Source organism: Cryptomeria japonica, chromosome 8 (assembly GCF_030272615.1).
Source record: "Cryptomeria japonica chromosome 8, Sugi_1.0, whole genome shotgun sequence".
Classification (NCBI taxonomy): domain Eukaryota; kingdom Viridiplantae; phylum Streptophyta; class Pinopsida; order Cupressales; family Cupressaceae; genus Cryptomeria; species Cryptomeria japonica.
Genome location: NC_081412.1, coordinates 232,550,355 through 232,564,857, shown reverse-complemented (window position 1 = coordinate 232,564,857; position 14,503 = coordinate 232,550,355). Strand labels below are relative to the sequence as shown.

Genomic DNA, 14,503 nt, shown 5'->3' with positions numbered 1-14,503 from the left:
AAAAATGTTCCCATTGACTAATCAGATATCATTTACAAATAAGAAAGCATCACCAAATATGAAATGGAACTAAAAAGAGTCCCAACCCCCAAACCAGGACCCATCTTCTATGCCATATAAAACAAGAAGAGTCTCAGTTGAAGAAGTACAGCAAAAAGAAGAAAAGAGTCTACAAGAGCATATTGTAGCAGACAGTGAAGAAATAATGTGTAAGGAATACTTTGAAACCAAACTAGCATGAGATAAGTGTCACGAAAATAAACCTACAATAATAAGAAATCGGAGAAAGAAAAATCCAGCTACAAAATAATCCTAAGGATAATCAACAATAAAAGATAATGGAGGAGAATATAGCATCTATAGGAAATCCAACAATGGCCAAAAATAGGAGATTATTGTGATGACTGAGTTGTAGCAAACATTATTGAACTGTTGTCCGAGTATGAAGACCTATTTCCTAAAAGATTCACAGACATGAAGGTTATCAAGGAAGAAGTCAGTGTCATGAAAATTCAATTAAAAGAAGGGGCTAAATTACAAAAGAGACAACCATATACACTCAATCTGAATATGAAAAAATAAATAAATAAAAAGTGAATAGGATAAAATGCTTGCGGCCAAACATCATCAAACTAGTAAAGGATGCTGAATGGATCAACCCTATGGTGGTACAAAACAAGAAAAATAGGAGAGATAAGGATGTGTGTTGATTTCAAGAAGCTTAATAAACCTTGTATTCATGACCACTTCCCAACACCCTTTACCGAAATCATTTTGTTAATCTATTGTATTATTTTAGTGATGGATTCTCCAAATATCACCAAGGATGATTTGATGTTACTCTACAACAAATTCAAGAAAACCAGTAAACTTAAAATCTGATGACTCGGTTCATATTACATCAATGACATAATACAATCTGAAGCAGTCCAACTCTGCGCACTTGATGGAACAAACTTACAATGCTACGTGAATGGAGCATGTTTAAAACAATACCATCAGCTTCCAGCAGGATAGAGCTGTCTTAGGACAAGACAAAGTTTTGAAGGGGAATGATGTTAGCAGAGAATATACCAGTAACAGAACAGAGACAAATATCCTACTGCAAACCACTGCATGGAGATTGCAGAACTCATGATTGAATAGACATCCCCTAGATAAGTTATAGATTATAAGGGACACATCCCATCATGCACATATATGCATAAGATAGAATAACATGTAACAAAGCATGTAGAAAATATAAAAGAAGCAAGATATAAGGATATGTAAGAAAGACAATATAATAGAAAGGAGGATTGTACAGAAATAATATAAATGATGAATGGATGTTGATATCTATATGAATCTATGGAAGTTGGTTACTATGTACATTTTGATGACAGTTATTTAATTTCTGCTATATGTTATCTATTAACCTATTTATTCCAAGTTATATGTTAACCTCCTATCCCTCTGTTACTATTAAGTTAGGGGTATAAATACAACTGAGAGAGAATACTTGGGGCTCAAAACTTCAGTCTCTGTCTCTCCAGTTTTCTTACTAAAAAGCACCTTTTTTATTTATACTATTCTCCTATATTGATATCTTTTATCAACATAAAGCTAGTCGTTTGCTTTGGCTTGGTTCATAGTGACACAAAACATCTTCATCACAGTCTATCAGATGAGCCATCTATCGTATGACATTACTTAGAATTCAAACAGAGTTCTGGTTTCCCAAAACTATGATAAGAGTATTCAAAATGTCTAGCATGAGTTACCATGCATTACATTTTATGTTCTATGCAAAAAAAAATTACTAACTATACTAGTGAGAAGCTGAACATGATTAAAACAAGACTGCACATAAACTACTGAAGCACGGACATAAGTTGACGAAATCAATAGTTTACCTTGTCCTGGTTCAGCCACTGGACATACTCAGATAAACCCCCAGCAAAATAATACTCATCATAGACTGTATTTTCTGTATCATCATTCTCCTGCTTCAAGGTTATCTTAACCTGCAACATATAATAACATACAAATGATAAATTAAATGAACTGTCATAGATAGCGGTGAACTAAACAACAAAGCAAAAATGAAATAAAAGAGCAACCCATTAAATAGTTGCAGTCAACATTCTCCAACTCCCCTTCATGATGGGATTAAAAAATGGAAACAAAAGAGAACATACAAAAAATTAAAATCAATCAAATCACATTATAGAAAATATCACACGAATATTTTCATAATGAGTTCTTACCTATCTTATCAATCAAGCATATGTATCATCTTACTCAGAGTCACAGAAACTACATGAAAGGCAGTCAAGGAACCTAATTTCATATACCTTAAGCAACTTATTAATATTAATGCACATAAAAGGCTAAATTTGCATTGGACATGCAACGTAATTCGGGGTCTGAGAGTGCTCATCTTGGAGCATAAGTTTTTCTATGATCCATCCTCATTTCAATATACTTACCAATACAACAAAGCTCACTCTGAGATACACTAGCTACAATTGCATCAACATATTCTTACACAAGACAACCTTGACAAAAGCGGGTGAATCTATTAATGTTAATTTATCATATCATAAGCAAACATATTAAAATATGAACAGTGTAACACCATAAACTGGATCCGCATGTTTTATTCAACAGCAATTAAAGCATACAACATAACAGAACACAAGAAATATACCACAGTAAAAGCTAGTGCAGCAATAACAAAATAAAGCAGTTGCAGATGTACGGATGGTAACATATTACTTCAAATTGTCTCCATACTTCTACATCAGCCCAATAGCACAACTTTCCAACACATTTTTTCATATCTATATCTTCAAAGCAATCATTAAATCCATAACTAGCCTTCAACTAATAAAATATTAAATAGTTAGTTAATCTTCAAATATCAGCAAGGAAAGGACCCTCTTGCTGCCTATACTCACCCCAACACAAACTTACATTATGAATCTACTTTCTATAAGTATTGACTTTTTGTATTTGAGATAATGAAGATTATGTAATGTCCCCACTTTGAAATATAATTTAATAATAATAAATAATAATAATAAAATTAAAATACAAAAGAACAAAAAAATAAAAATTAAATTAAAACATAATTCAATAATAATATTGAATATTTACTATGTGTTGTTAAATATATATAATAAAGAAGAATGTGTTAATAACTAATAGATTAAATAATATCTAAGTTACCGGTTTGGGTTCGGGCACCGGTTCGGGTTCGAAGAACCTGGTACGCCGGTACGGCAAAATTTTGAAAAGGGGTTTGGGTTCGTTTGGGTTCATTAGTACAAAAACATGTAAATTATATATATATGCAACCTATAAGCATGAATTAAGATTAGCATGTCACATAGCATCATATAAACAACAAAACCAACATAAACTTGTAATCGTAGCATCATGATCATACCATAACAGCATCATATACATCAAGTCTAATATCAAAATGATAAAATATTCAAGTATCATTGTTTCAACTTTCAACAATTTAAAGTTTGATCATTAAATGGATTCAAACTAAGAACATCCAAGTTTAATTTTTCAAACTGAGGACCTGGATTTTGCTGGCAACGCCCCCAACGGGGTCAAGGGGCAGCGCCCCTTGCGGGGGTCTGGGGGCAGCACCCCCAACGGGGTCAAGGAGCAGCGCCCCTTGCGCGGGTCTAGGGGCAGCGCCCCTTGCGGGGTCGAGGGGCAGCGCCCTTCGCAGGGTCCCGGGGCAGCGCCCCCGCTGCCAACACCAAATCACAACCTTCAAACCCACACGGAACTCCATGGCATGCATCAGTTTTCTGTTTTTTTAAGACGTCTAATTTTCTGCTTTTTAAGGTTATAACTTTCACTTTTTACAAGGCGGAATTGAAAAAAAAATTAAATTTGCATTGTTTTTTGACTTTACGGGCCACCCAGCCGTCGAGGTTCGACTGGGTCCGCTCGGGTTTGACTGGGTTCGACCCCGAGTTCGACTGGTCGAACCCACTCTGGGTTTTTCGAACCCTGGTCGAACCTAGGTCGAACCGGACCCATACCACGGACCCGGTTGAACCCGGACCCATACCAGGGGGGCCCAGAGGCGAACCCGGTAACCTAGAATAATATTATTAATACCCAATGAACTGATTATAAATGCCACGATTTCTTATTGGGTAAAGAGATACTGTTTAATATTAGGAGGACATGACTCAAAACTAAGTCACGTCTCCCCCAATGAGCGTGCCTTTTCCTTTACAATAAAGGTAAGCATGCGTGGGTCAAAGAGGATATACGGGAAGAAAAGAATATTTTAAGAGGAGAGGAAAACTATCTTCAGAAGTGGGGCCCAGCCATTACATAGGAGTCTAACTCTGCCTTTCTACTAACTGTAAGAGAATTACTTTCCCCTTTTTAATATAATTCATATCATACACTTCAATATCTACATAACAGATTAATATCACAATCGATAATATCATGAATACTAGTTATGTTAAGAATATGTTTATATTAAAAATAATACTGTTCTGTAAGGTTATGTATGCTGTTGTAAATGTCTGATTTTCATCTGTCTGAAATATTTACTGTGTAATTACATGTATAATGAATGCTGCTTGTTCAGTACAGAGTTTAGGGACTGTCTTACATCCATCTTGGTGAGAGTATGGAGAGGGTTTCCAGCTAAGTTACTGGTTCAGGTTCGGATTAGGGTACGGATTCACAGATTCGGAAAAGAAAAAAAAACTTGGGTACGGGTATGGGTTCGTCCATACATATATATCTATATATATTTTTTAATTTTATATATATATATATATGTTCAAACTTCAAACATCAAAATTATATATGTTCACAGTTCCCAGTCCATCAACAATCTAGCCAACTTTAGACTAGTTGTTTTGAATGAGAGAAACCAGTTTCATAAGGTTGGCCTATCAAATCCATCCAGCACCACACCCAAAGAAAAATCATGACCCTCATACCTTAGGCAAGCACATTCAATAACCCCTTGTTTACACTCAGCTAGGCAACTAAGGACAGTAGAAGATATTTCAGATCAGGGAATCCATACAAGGTATCATCCAGCTCAGCTAGGAGACTGTTCATACATCTCATTACAATTTTTTAGAGTACTGTAAAGGTTTCCATACTTGGTCTAACTTTGGATCTGCAGAGCAACAGATAGTTGTAATTCTGTTATTCCAGAGATAATAATAATAAAACAGTTAAGTTGACCTCATTTATTTATCTGTTCCTTTATAATTAATTTAAGTTGCAATCTAGCTATGTGAATCCACGGGGAATAATATCTGTCGGTTGTAGTTTGTCGTCATGAAAGGTCAGTGAAGTTTGGATAGTGTCATGTAAATGTAAATAGACTGTGATGACTTTCAGAACAATCAGAATTCTGAGACAATGAATTTATACTGTTGTTGTTTGATATGAAGAAATATAAAACTGATTTTTATGTTTTATCAGTTTGCCTCTGTAGATACGAAGACCAAGCAATTATATGTATTCTCCCTTTTCACCGCATGTATCGTACTTATTATCTTATTCAATAATGGGAGGCGGATATATATCTTTTGTCTTCATTGGATCGTGCCTCCACAGGGGGTCGTGATCCTATGTGGAACCATGTGGTTCCACATAGGGTTGTGACCCCTGTGTGGAGCCATGATCCTTCTACAGCGGCGGAATTACTTTAAACCAAACATCACATTTAGCAAACTTAATATGTTAGTTTAATACTAACTTAATTAAATCCCAATAAATCGCAAGTAACATAAAATCGAATTTCTGGGTGCTAATAATCAGATTATGATTTTGTTTAGAGTTACGACTGAGACTAATTTTAACATGTCACAATAACCCTAGGACGTTACACCCGGGTCCTCCTTGGTTCGACCTGGGCATTTTAGGGAAGAACCGGTAACTAAGGTTTCCAGTGGTAACGAGGGGCTTTCATGTGGTCATAGGACTCAAGAAGTCAAGGAGCCAGTTACTTTCTCTATACCAGTCTTACCAAGCTGGAAGAATCTTAAGTGCTAAAAGTATAAAGTCTGAAAGTATTAAGGTTTAGAAGGGAAGCATAGAGAGACTACCCATCTAGCAAGGGGGTTAGAAGAAACCAGCCCTTGGATTTGGTAGACAAGCAGTCCCTTGCTCTCCTTTTTAGCCTATGATACTTTTTCTCTGTCTGCATGTTAGCGCTGATAGTTTAGGCTGATCTGTAATATATATATATATATATATGCTTGTAGGTATTGTGTGCATTCTTGTGATTGCAGGGTTATCATCAATCGAGCCATCTATTGCAGATTTTAAGGCCCTGTACTGGTAGGGGACATTACAGATTAGCCCCCACTTACATATAATAAGTCAGCAACAAGATTAGTTGATCTTGGTACTGAAAACCATGGGCTTTTCAGGTTGGTTAATATAGGCTTTTCAGGTTGGTTAATACAGGGGAGGCAAAATGAGAAGGCATTTATGGCCAAGAGTGGTCAAAATTGCAGATCACTTTGGCATCAACAGTATGGGTATTTAAATCTGAGATATCTTTTCTATTTGGGTAAAGAAATTTTGGTGGATTACCTTACAAAAATTGAAAATCAACAAGGAGTTTATGGCACATGTCAAGCTAGGTTGCAGCATGGGGCTCCATTAGAAGATGGAATAGCTTGAAGAGCTAAGATGGTCCGTCAGTTGATCCTTGGTGACATTTGTAGGCCTATAAAGAAAGCACTGGTCTCCAATGGCAAACAAATTTTGCTATTTGTAGATAACTTTTGAAGAAAAAAATGTGGGTGTATTTATAAAACAAAAATCAGAGCCATTTAATCAATTCAAAACATTCAAGGTCATGGTAGAGAAACAATCAAGGAAGAGTATCAAAATTCTTATATCAAACAAAGGAGGTGAATTTTCATATAAAAAATTCCCTGAGTTTTCTACTTGGGGGAATCCAACTACAAGAAACCACAACCTACTCTCCACAACAAAATGGAATTCTAGAGGAAGAACCATACCATTATCGAGAAGGCAAGGTGTATGTTACCTAACAAGTTTCTTCCTAAAAAATATTGGGTAAATTCCATACACATCCATATATATCTTCAATTGGTATCCAACATAAGCCATGGACTAGGAATCTCCAAAAGAAGCATGGATTCGACAACAAAGCAAAGTCATCTATAAATGATTGGTTTAGCTGTGTATCTATAGGGTTTTGAAGAAAAATGAAACAAGCTTAATGCAAATGTGCATGAAAATGATGCTCACATCCTATTGTAGCAGTCCTAAATTGTATTGTCAAACTAACAAAGGATACTTAATCATGATGTAGCAGCTAATGAAAGTGCAAGGCTCTTTAAAGCAACAAACAAACAAATATCAGCGGTTCATATCTGAAAGTTGCTCAAAATGAAGATAAAATGGTTGGGAAATCAGGTATGATTAATATAAAACATCAAGGGGGATAGCTTCAAGCTTAATTCTCATGATTCTCATGAATCTCCCAGCCATTAAGACACCGAAAATAACTCAAATCAGAAATGATAAATTTTTTTTCATTTATGTCAAAGTTTATTTGAGGTTTAATAGAGCCGCTTGTCTTCTGGGTAGAGCTGTCTACTTGGGTGCTTGAGCTGCTTGACATGCTTGAAGTGCTTGAGCCACTTGAGGTGCTTGCGTGCTTGCTAGAATTGTCTGATTGTCTGGTTGAGCAAGGTGTGTGTCTGCATCAGCAGTTTGCGTGCCTACTTGTCTTTGTCAACAGCTTAGTCAGAGTTTATGCCACATCATCAATTGAATTTTCAAATACGATCGCAACCTTATTTGACTTCATCCAATATTTTTTATGACCCCACATAATTGACACTCAACATTTTCCTTTCTAAGATTGCCTTAATTATATTACTTCACATCAAAATTGATTAAATTTTCCTCAATAGGGCTGGAGCAATTTCTTTATTGTGGGAGACAGAATCTTTTACATGGTTTTCGAGCTACCTTGGCTAAACTTTTTGAAGGAGAATATTTTACATTTTTTTTTCTGCCACAGTCATTCATTGAGACGCCTTTTTGGTGCCACAAAAATTTAATGCAGTGCAGCCTTAATATCAAAAACACACCATGATGTGTATGTTAGGCATGGTAAATGGAATGAAAACGTTTTTTATATAAACCGTGTGATTGTTTCGGTTTTGTTTTTTCTCCATTAATATCTAATGGCGCGTTTTGATTTTGTGTTGACTATAATTTGGGTGGACCATAAGGTGAAAGTTGCAGAACGGAAGCCATGGGACTTTGTTATTGTTTTGAGATGCTTACGTTTCTTTTGGCATATATCAAGCTTCCAGTAGAACATACAATTGAAGATATCAGGTTGGTGTCTTTTTTGCTTGGTATGTTGGGTATCATCTATTGTGTTACAGGGAGTTGCAACCGTTTCAGGAAGTTTGTTTTTAAAAATTTGTGGCTTCTTTTTGGTTTTACAAATATTCTTGAGTGCTAAACAAATATGTGCAGGTCCATGATGCAATATATGAAGTGTGCTTTCTGAATATTATCTGAGAAATAATGGACAAGACAATGATACTCTTCCAGCAGTTTCATATTGATTATTGAATAAATTTTGTTTCAAGGTGCAGTAGAGTGTTCATTAATTTACTTCTGAGTAGTTTCAATCACTTTGAATTAAAGTTTTCTGAAAGGTTGAAGTTGGTGCTTCAAATTTAGGAAGGTTGTAGTTGGTGCTTCAAATTTTAGAAGTTGGTGCTTTGAAAGGGTTGGTGCCATTTGTAAGTTGAAGCTCACTTTTCTATCATTGGGTTGATGCTCATTTGTTCAAGTTTAATAAGAGTCTTTTATGCCACGGTTTTTTACCCGAAAGGGTTTTTCACGAGAAATATGTTGGAATCAATGAACACTAAGACTGCAATTCTTAACTTTCTTGAACTGATTCTTAAACCACTCGATGCAAATGAATAAAAGTAAAGTGCAGAAACTCAATACAAACAAGCACACAAACCATAACACCGAAATTTTTACGTGGAAACCCAAAAAGGGAAAAACCACGGTGGGATTGAGACCCACAACATTAAAATACTGTGATTAGGGGTATAATAATATTACAAAGGCGAATGCACATACATTCAAGTACACTGCCTAGAGATCACTGCTCAAATACAAGAGAGGGCTACAACCCCCAAAGGACCCACTATCCTACAAATGTTTACAAATAATAACTTGAATGTTTGAACTGATGAATAGCATCTACAAATGCCAAAGTGCAGTTCCGGTTAAGCAAAAAGTATCTCATGTCCACTGTTCTAGCACACTACTCTGTTTTGTTATTCTGTCATACACCGGAGCATAAATTCAAAGATAGCGCACGTGAAACTGCACACAGATGCTCATGCGATCTTCGCACACCAACATCGATCCCAAAAATGATCATATAGATCAGTCTTATATATCTGCATCACTTGTTTTAGGTCACCAACATGTCGGCTCCTAAAAAAATTGCAAAACATGAAACATGTAAAAAGGAGTCGGCTCAATCCGATTACTAATGCACATGCAGACCAAAACAAATTGATTATATGCTTCACATATATCAGCTTGACAACCTCTAACTCGGAACCAATTAACAAAATCATTCCAAAGATTCCGCATAACACGCTACACCACTAATCAGCCAAATAAACCTGTCTTTCATGAAATGTCAGATGTTGAATATTCAATCTTGCACGAGAATCAATACCGGAGGCTAGAATTGTGGACTAAGCTATTCAAATCATCCATTTGACTAACTCTTCCGCCGCAAACAAAAGTGTGCACCCAAAATAGAGTTCTACTCAATGTACTCTTAGCTTGTCGAACACTGTGTTCCACCTTCCAGACTTGAGCAAAGTAGACTTCGAACTTCTAGTAGGATGATTCTGCATATTCCGGATGAAGCTTCTGATCTGAGTTGCCATCAATGACAACACCCAAACACTCCTCAAGCACTTATCTCTACCGGTACAATGTCTCTTGCCAACAAAATATTTGTGTTCTTGTCTTGCTGGTTATTCTTTGTGTTTTACTTCTACAATTTGTATTGAAAAGATTTAAAATATTAATTCACCCCCTCTATCAGTATTTCCTGTGTGCTTCTCAATAGGTATCAGATCAGGTGCCTTCAGTTAAAGCTTAAAAGCTTGAGGGTTGTTCTTGTTGGCACACTAAGATAAATGCACTTGAAGGTCTTGCAACAAATAGAGCTCCTCTGTTTGATGGCTCTAACTATGCATTTTGGTGTGTCAAAATGCGAGCATACTTGATGTGTCTTGGTTTTGATGTCTGGAATTGCATGGTGATAGGCTATACAGTTCCTGAAAATCCTCTATTCACTACTAATGAAAAGAAAGCTTTTGAAAGCAACGCTAAGGCTATGAATGTTATACTATGACGATTGTCAAAATCTGAATTTGTTAAAGTCATGCACTATGATACTGCTCAAGCCATGTGGGATAAACTTAAGAATGCCTATGAAGGAGATGAAAATATGAAGAAAGCCAAGCTTCATACTCACAGGATGCAATTTGAAAGTCTGAAAGAAGATGAGAATCGTGCAACGTTTTTTCTAAGAGTAGATGAAGTAGTGAATTCTCTTAAGAGTCTTGGTAAGAAGGTTGATGATAGTTTGGTTATTCAAAAAACCTTAAGGTCTCTACCTTTAAGATTTGATGCAAAGATCTCACCCATAGAGGAGATGGTTGCTCTAGATAAATTGTTCATTAACAAGCTTCATGGTATATTGACAACATATGACATGAGCACAAACACCAAATCTTCAAAAACGGAGACAGCTTTCAAAGCTTCAAGGGGGCAAAGAAAAGGAGCGAATTTCAAGTGACAGTTTGGATGAAAATTCAAACTCGGAAGAATCTTTGTAGATAAAAAGGTTGAAGAAGAAATTTAGCAAACAAAAGAAGATGTCCCTTAGAAAAGTTGGACATTGTGCAGCCAAATGTCCATATGAGAATAATAAAGATAGCAGTTATGAAAATAAGCCTATGTTTAACAGAGAAAAGTGATTTATCTGAAGGAAGTGATGAAGAATCTCAAATTGATGAGATTTTGTTTAAAACTCATGCTGAAAATCAAGAAAATGAAGATGCTTTTGATGAAGAAGATGGAGAAGTGGATCTTGAACAAGAACTGTTAAGTGCTCTCAATGAGATTAATAGTCTTAAGAAGAAAAATCTAAATTTGAAGCTGCTGCTCAAAGAAGAAAGTGAAGAAAAAATCAGAAAATTAGAAGCTCTTGATGATGCTAAGAAGCTCATAAATGACCTGAAAATCCAGATTGAAGAAGCTAAAAAGGTTCAAGAAGATTTGAAAAATCAAATTAAGATGAAGGAAAAAAACTGTGAAAGATTGGAGGCTGAAATTGTCTCTCTCAAGAAATTAGGTAAATCATCAACGTTCTTGAACCAAGAAAAGATAAATCAGAAAAACTCACTATCCTTGAATGATCTACTAGCTTCTCAAAAACAATCTTCAAGTAAAGGTGGAGTTGGCCTTGAAGAAGATCAAATCTCTAAGTCTTGAAAAGATGAACAACAAACTCTTGGTGGTGATAGCTAAAAGATTTATTCTACAAAAACCAGAAGTAATGGTTTCAAACAGCCCACCAGTACTAGACAAGCACTCTTAACCAAGTTTAATCATTTTTTCTTTTGATGGTTACTATTATGCTTGTAATTACTTTGGACACAAGGCAATGAATTGTAGACTATCTTTTAGAAATGATTTCAAATTTATGAATCAGAACTCCTTTGGCCCTTTGAGGAGTTATAATTATGTTTGTTACACATGCAATAACATTGGACATAGTGCAAGGTTTTGTAAGAATGGTGGGGCAGATTTCTCAAAGAAAGATGTAAAGAACGATGCTAAGGAAACCAAACTATGGAGGAAGAAATAGAAAGAGGCTGAAACAAAGTCTCTGATTGTGCAAACAGCTCTTTTGTACAATATGAGAGAGATATTTGGTATGTGGATAGTGGCTACTCCAGAAACATGACCGGACATGAGAGTAAGTTTCCGACTCTCAAGAAATCCAATGGGGGAAAGGTAAGGTTTGGTGGAAATTCATCTGCAAGGGTAGCTAGAAAAGGTACTCTTTTGTTGAATGATAGAAAGACTAGAGTTGAGAATGTGTTGTTTGTGGAAGGCTTTATACACAATTTGCTAAGTGTTAGTCAATTGTCTGATCAGGGACATAGCTTAACTTTCAATTCTAATTGTTGCAAAATTAGTAAAGATGGTGTTCAAATTGCTAATGCAAGAAGGCAATGAACAATTTATACATTCTTGATGATGTTAAAAGTGAAACTTATTGTTTGAGTCTACTTGATGAATCTTGGTTGTGGCACAGAAGATTTGGGCATATAAATTTTGATAATCTTATACAGATCAGCAAGAGGGAGTTGTTAAGATATTTCTTTATTGTCCATGATTGAACCTAAACCTTTTGAAGAGACAACAGAAGATGAATCATGGGTAGCAGCTATGAAAGAAGAGTTAGATCGGATTCAACAGAGTGAAACTTGGGAACTTGTCCCAAGGCCTAAACACAAGAATGTGATTGGCACAAAGTGGGTGTACAGGAATAAATTAAATGAGGATGGCCAAGTGGTGAGAAACAAGGCAAGGTTAGTGCGTAAGGGATATGCCCAAGTTGAAAGTACAAATTTCGATGAAATCTTTGCACCTGTTGCTCATTTAGTGTCAATTAGGATGTTTTTAGCTTTTTACCTCCTTTAAAGGTTTTCAAGTCTTTCAAATGGATGTTAAATTTGTCTTCTTAAATGGAAATTTGAATGAAGAAGCTTATATAGAACAGCCTGACGGATTTGTGTTATAAGCAAATCAAGATTATGTATGCAAGATGAAAAAGGCTCTTTATGGTCTCAAACAAGCACCACGTGCTTGGTATGACAAACTAGATTGTTATTTGCAATAGTACGGAATCAAAAGAGCCATTCCAAACAGCAACTTGTATGTTAAAAAAGGAAGGTAAATATATGTTGATCGTAGTTGTTTATGTTGATTATCTAATTTTTTATAGTGGTTGTGAACATATGTGTAAAGCCTTTGCTACCAACATGAAGATGGAGTTTGAAATGTCAATGTTGGGAAAGTTATCTTTGTTCCTAAGGCTGCAAATTCATCAGTCTAAGGAAGGTATCTTTATTTCCCGAACTAAATATATTAGAGAAATTTTGAAGAAATTTAAAATGGAAGAATGTACTCCTATAAGCACTCCTATGGTGACTAGTTCCAAACTTAGTAAGGATGACGACTCTTCAAATGCTAATCAAACTCTTTATAGGTCTATGATAGGAAGTTTGTTGCATGTTACAACCACTAGACCTAATATAATGCAGGTTGTAGGATATGTTGCTAGATTCCAAGCTGCTCCTAAGGAAACACATGTTCATGCAGTTAAAGAATTTTTAAATACCTCAAATGTACTATGGATCATGGGCTTTGGTATCCTAGTGGAAATTATTTCTCACTTACAACCTATACAGATGCACATTGAGGTGGATCAATTGATGATTGGAAGAGCACAAGTGTAGGTGTTTTCTTCCTAGGGAAGTGTTTGGTTTCATGGCATAGTAAAAAGCAAGCATTTGTTTCTCTCTCTACAGCTGAAGAGGAATACATTACAGCAGTGTCTTCCTACACACAAGTTCTTTGGATGAAGCAGACATTGAAAGACATTAAATAAAGTACATTTAAGTCATTAAATAAAGTACATTTTAGTCATCCTATTTCTATCTTCTGTGATAATACGAGTGCTGATAGCATATCTAAAAAATCTTGTTTTGCACTCTAGAACCAAGCATATTCATATCAAGTATCACTTCTTGCATGAACAAGTTAGTAATCAACTACTTAAACTTGAATATGTTTCTACTAAAGATCATATTGCAGATGTGTTTACTAAGCCCTTGCCAAGAGATGCTTTTGAAAAGTTGAGGCAGAAATTAGGAGTGATTTCCCTCCATCATTGAAGAGTTGACTTGCTCAGACGAAGCATCTATTGCATTATTTTAGGCCCCTTTTAAGAATTTGCAAGTTTAATTGCAACTTTGTATCAATCATTGATGTCAAAGAGGGCACAGGATCTCAAGGGGAGAAGTATTGTTTTCTTGGTTTTCAAGAGGTTGCCAAAAGTGACAGAATTGCCATAAATGACAAAGGGGGAGTTTGTTGGAATTTTTCTCATTGATGTAAAAGTTTATTTTGAGGTTTAATTGAGTTGCTTGCCTTCTTGGTTGAGTTGTCTACTTGGGTGCTTGAGTTGCTTGATGTGCTTGAGGTGCTTGAGCTACGTGAGGAGCTCTTATGCTTGTTAGAACTGCCTAGGTGTATGGTTGAGCAGGATGTGTGTTTGCATCAGCAGTGTGTGAGCTAACTTGTCTTTATCAGCAGCTTAATC

At 35.8% G+C, this 14,503-nt stretch overlaps 1 protein-coding gene across 3 annotated transcripts in view; it reads right to left on the bottom strand.

The window, feature by feature from the left end:
- Positions 1-14,503, bottom strand: part of LOC131078969 (DNA gyrase subunit B, chloroplastic/mitochondrial) — a 208,969-nt gene that overhangs the window by 111,854 nt on the left and 82,612 nt on the right. For all 3 annotated transcript variants that reach the window (XM_058016827.1, XM_058016828.1, XM_058016829.1), the window contains one exon: positions 1,896-2,006. In XM_058016827.1, coding sequence (XP_057872810.1) covers positions 1,896-2,006 — 111 coding nt within the window. The remainder of the gene's footprint in view (positions 1-1,895; positions 2,007-14,503) is intronic.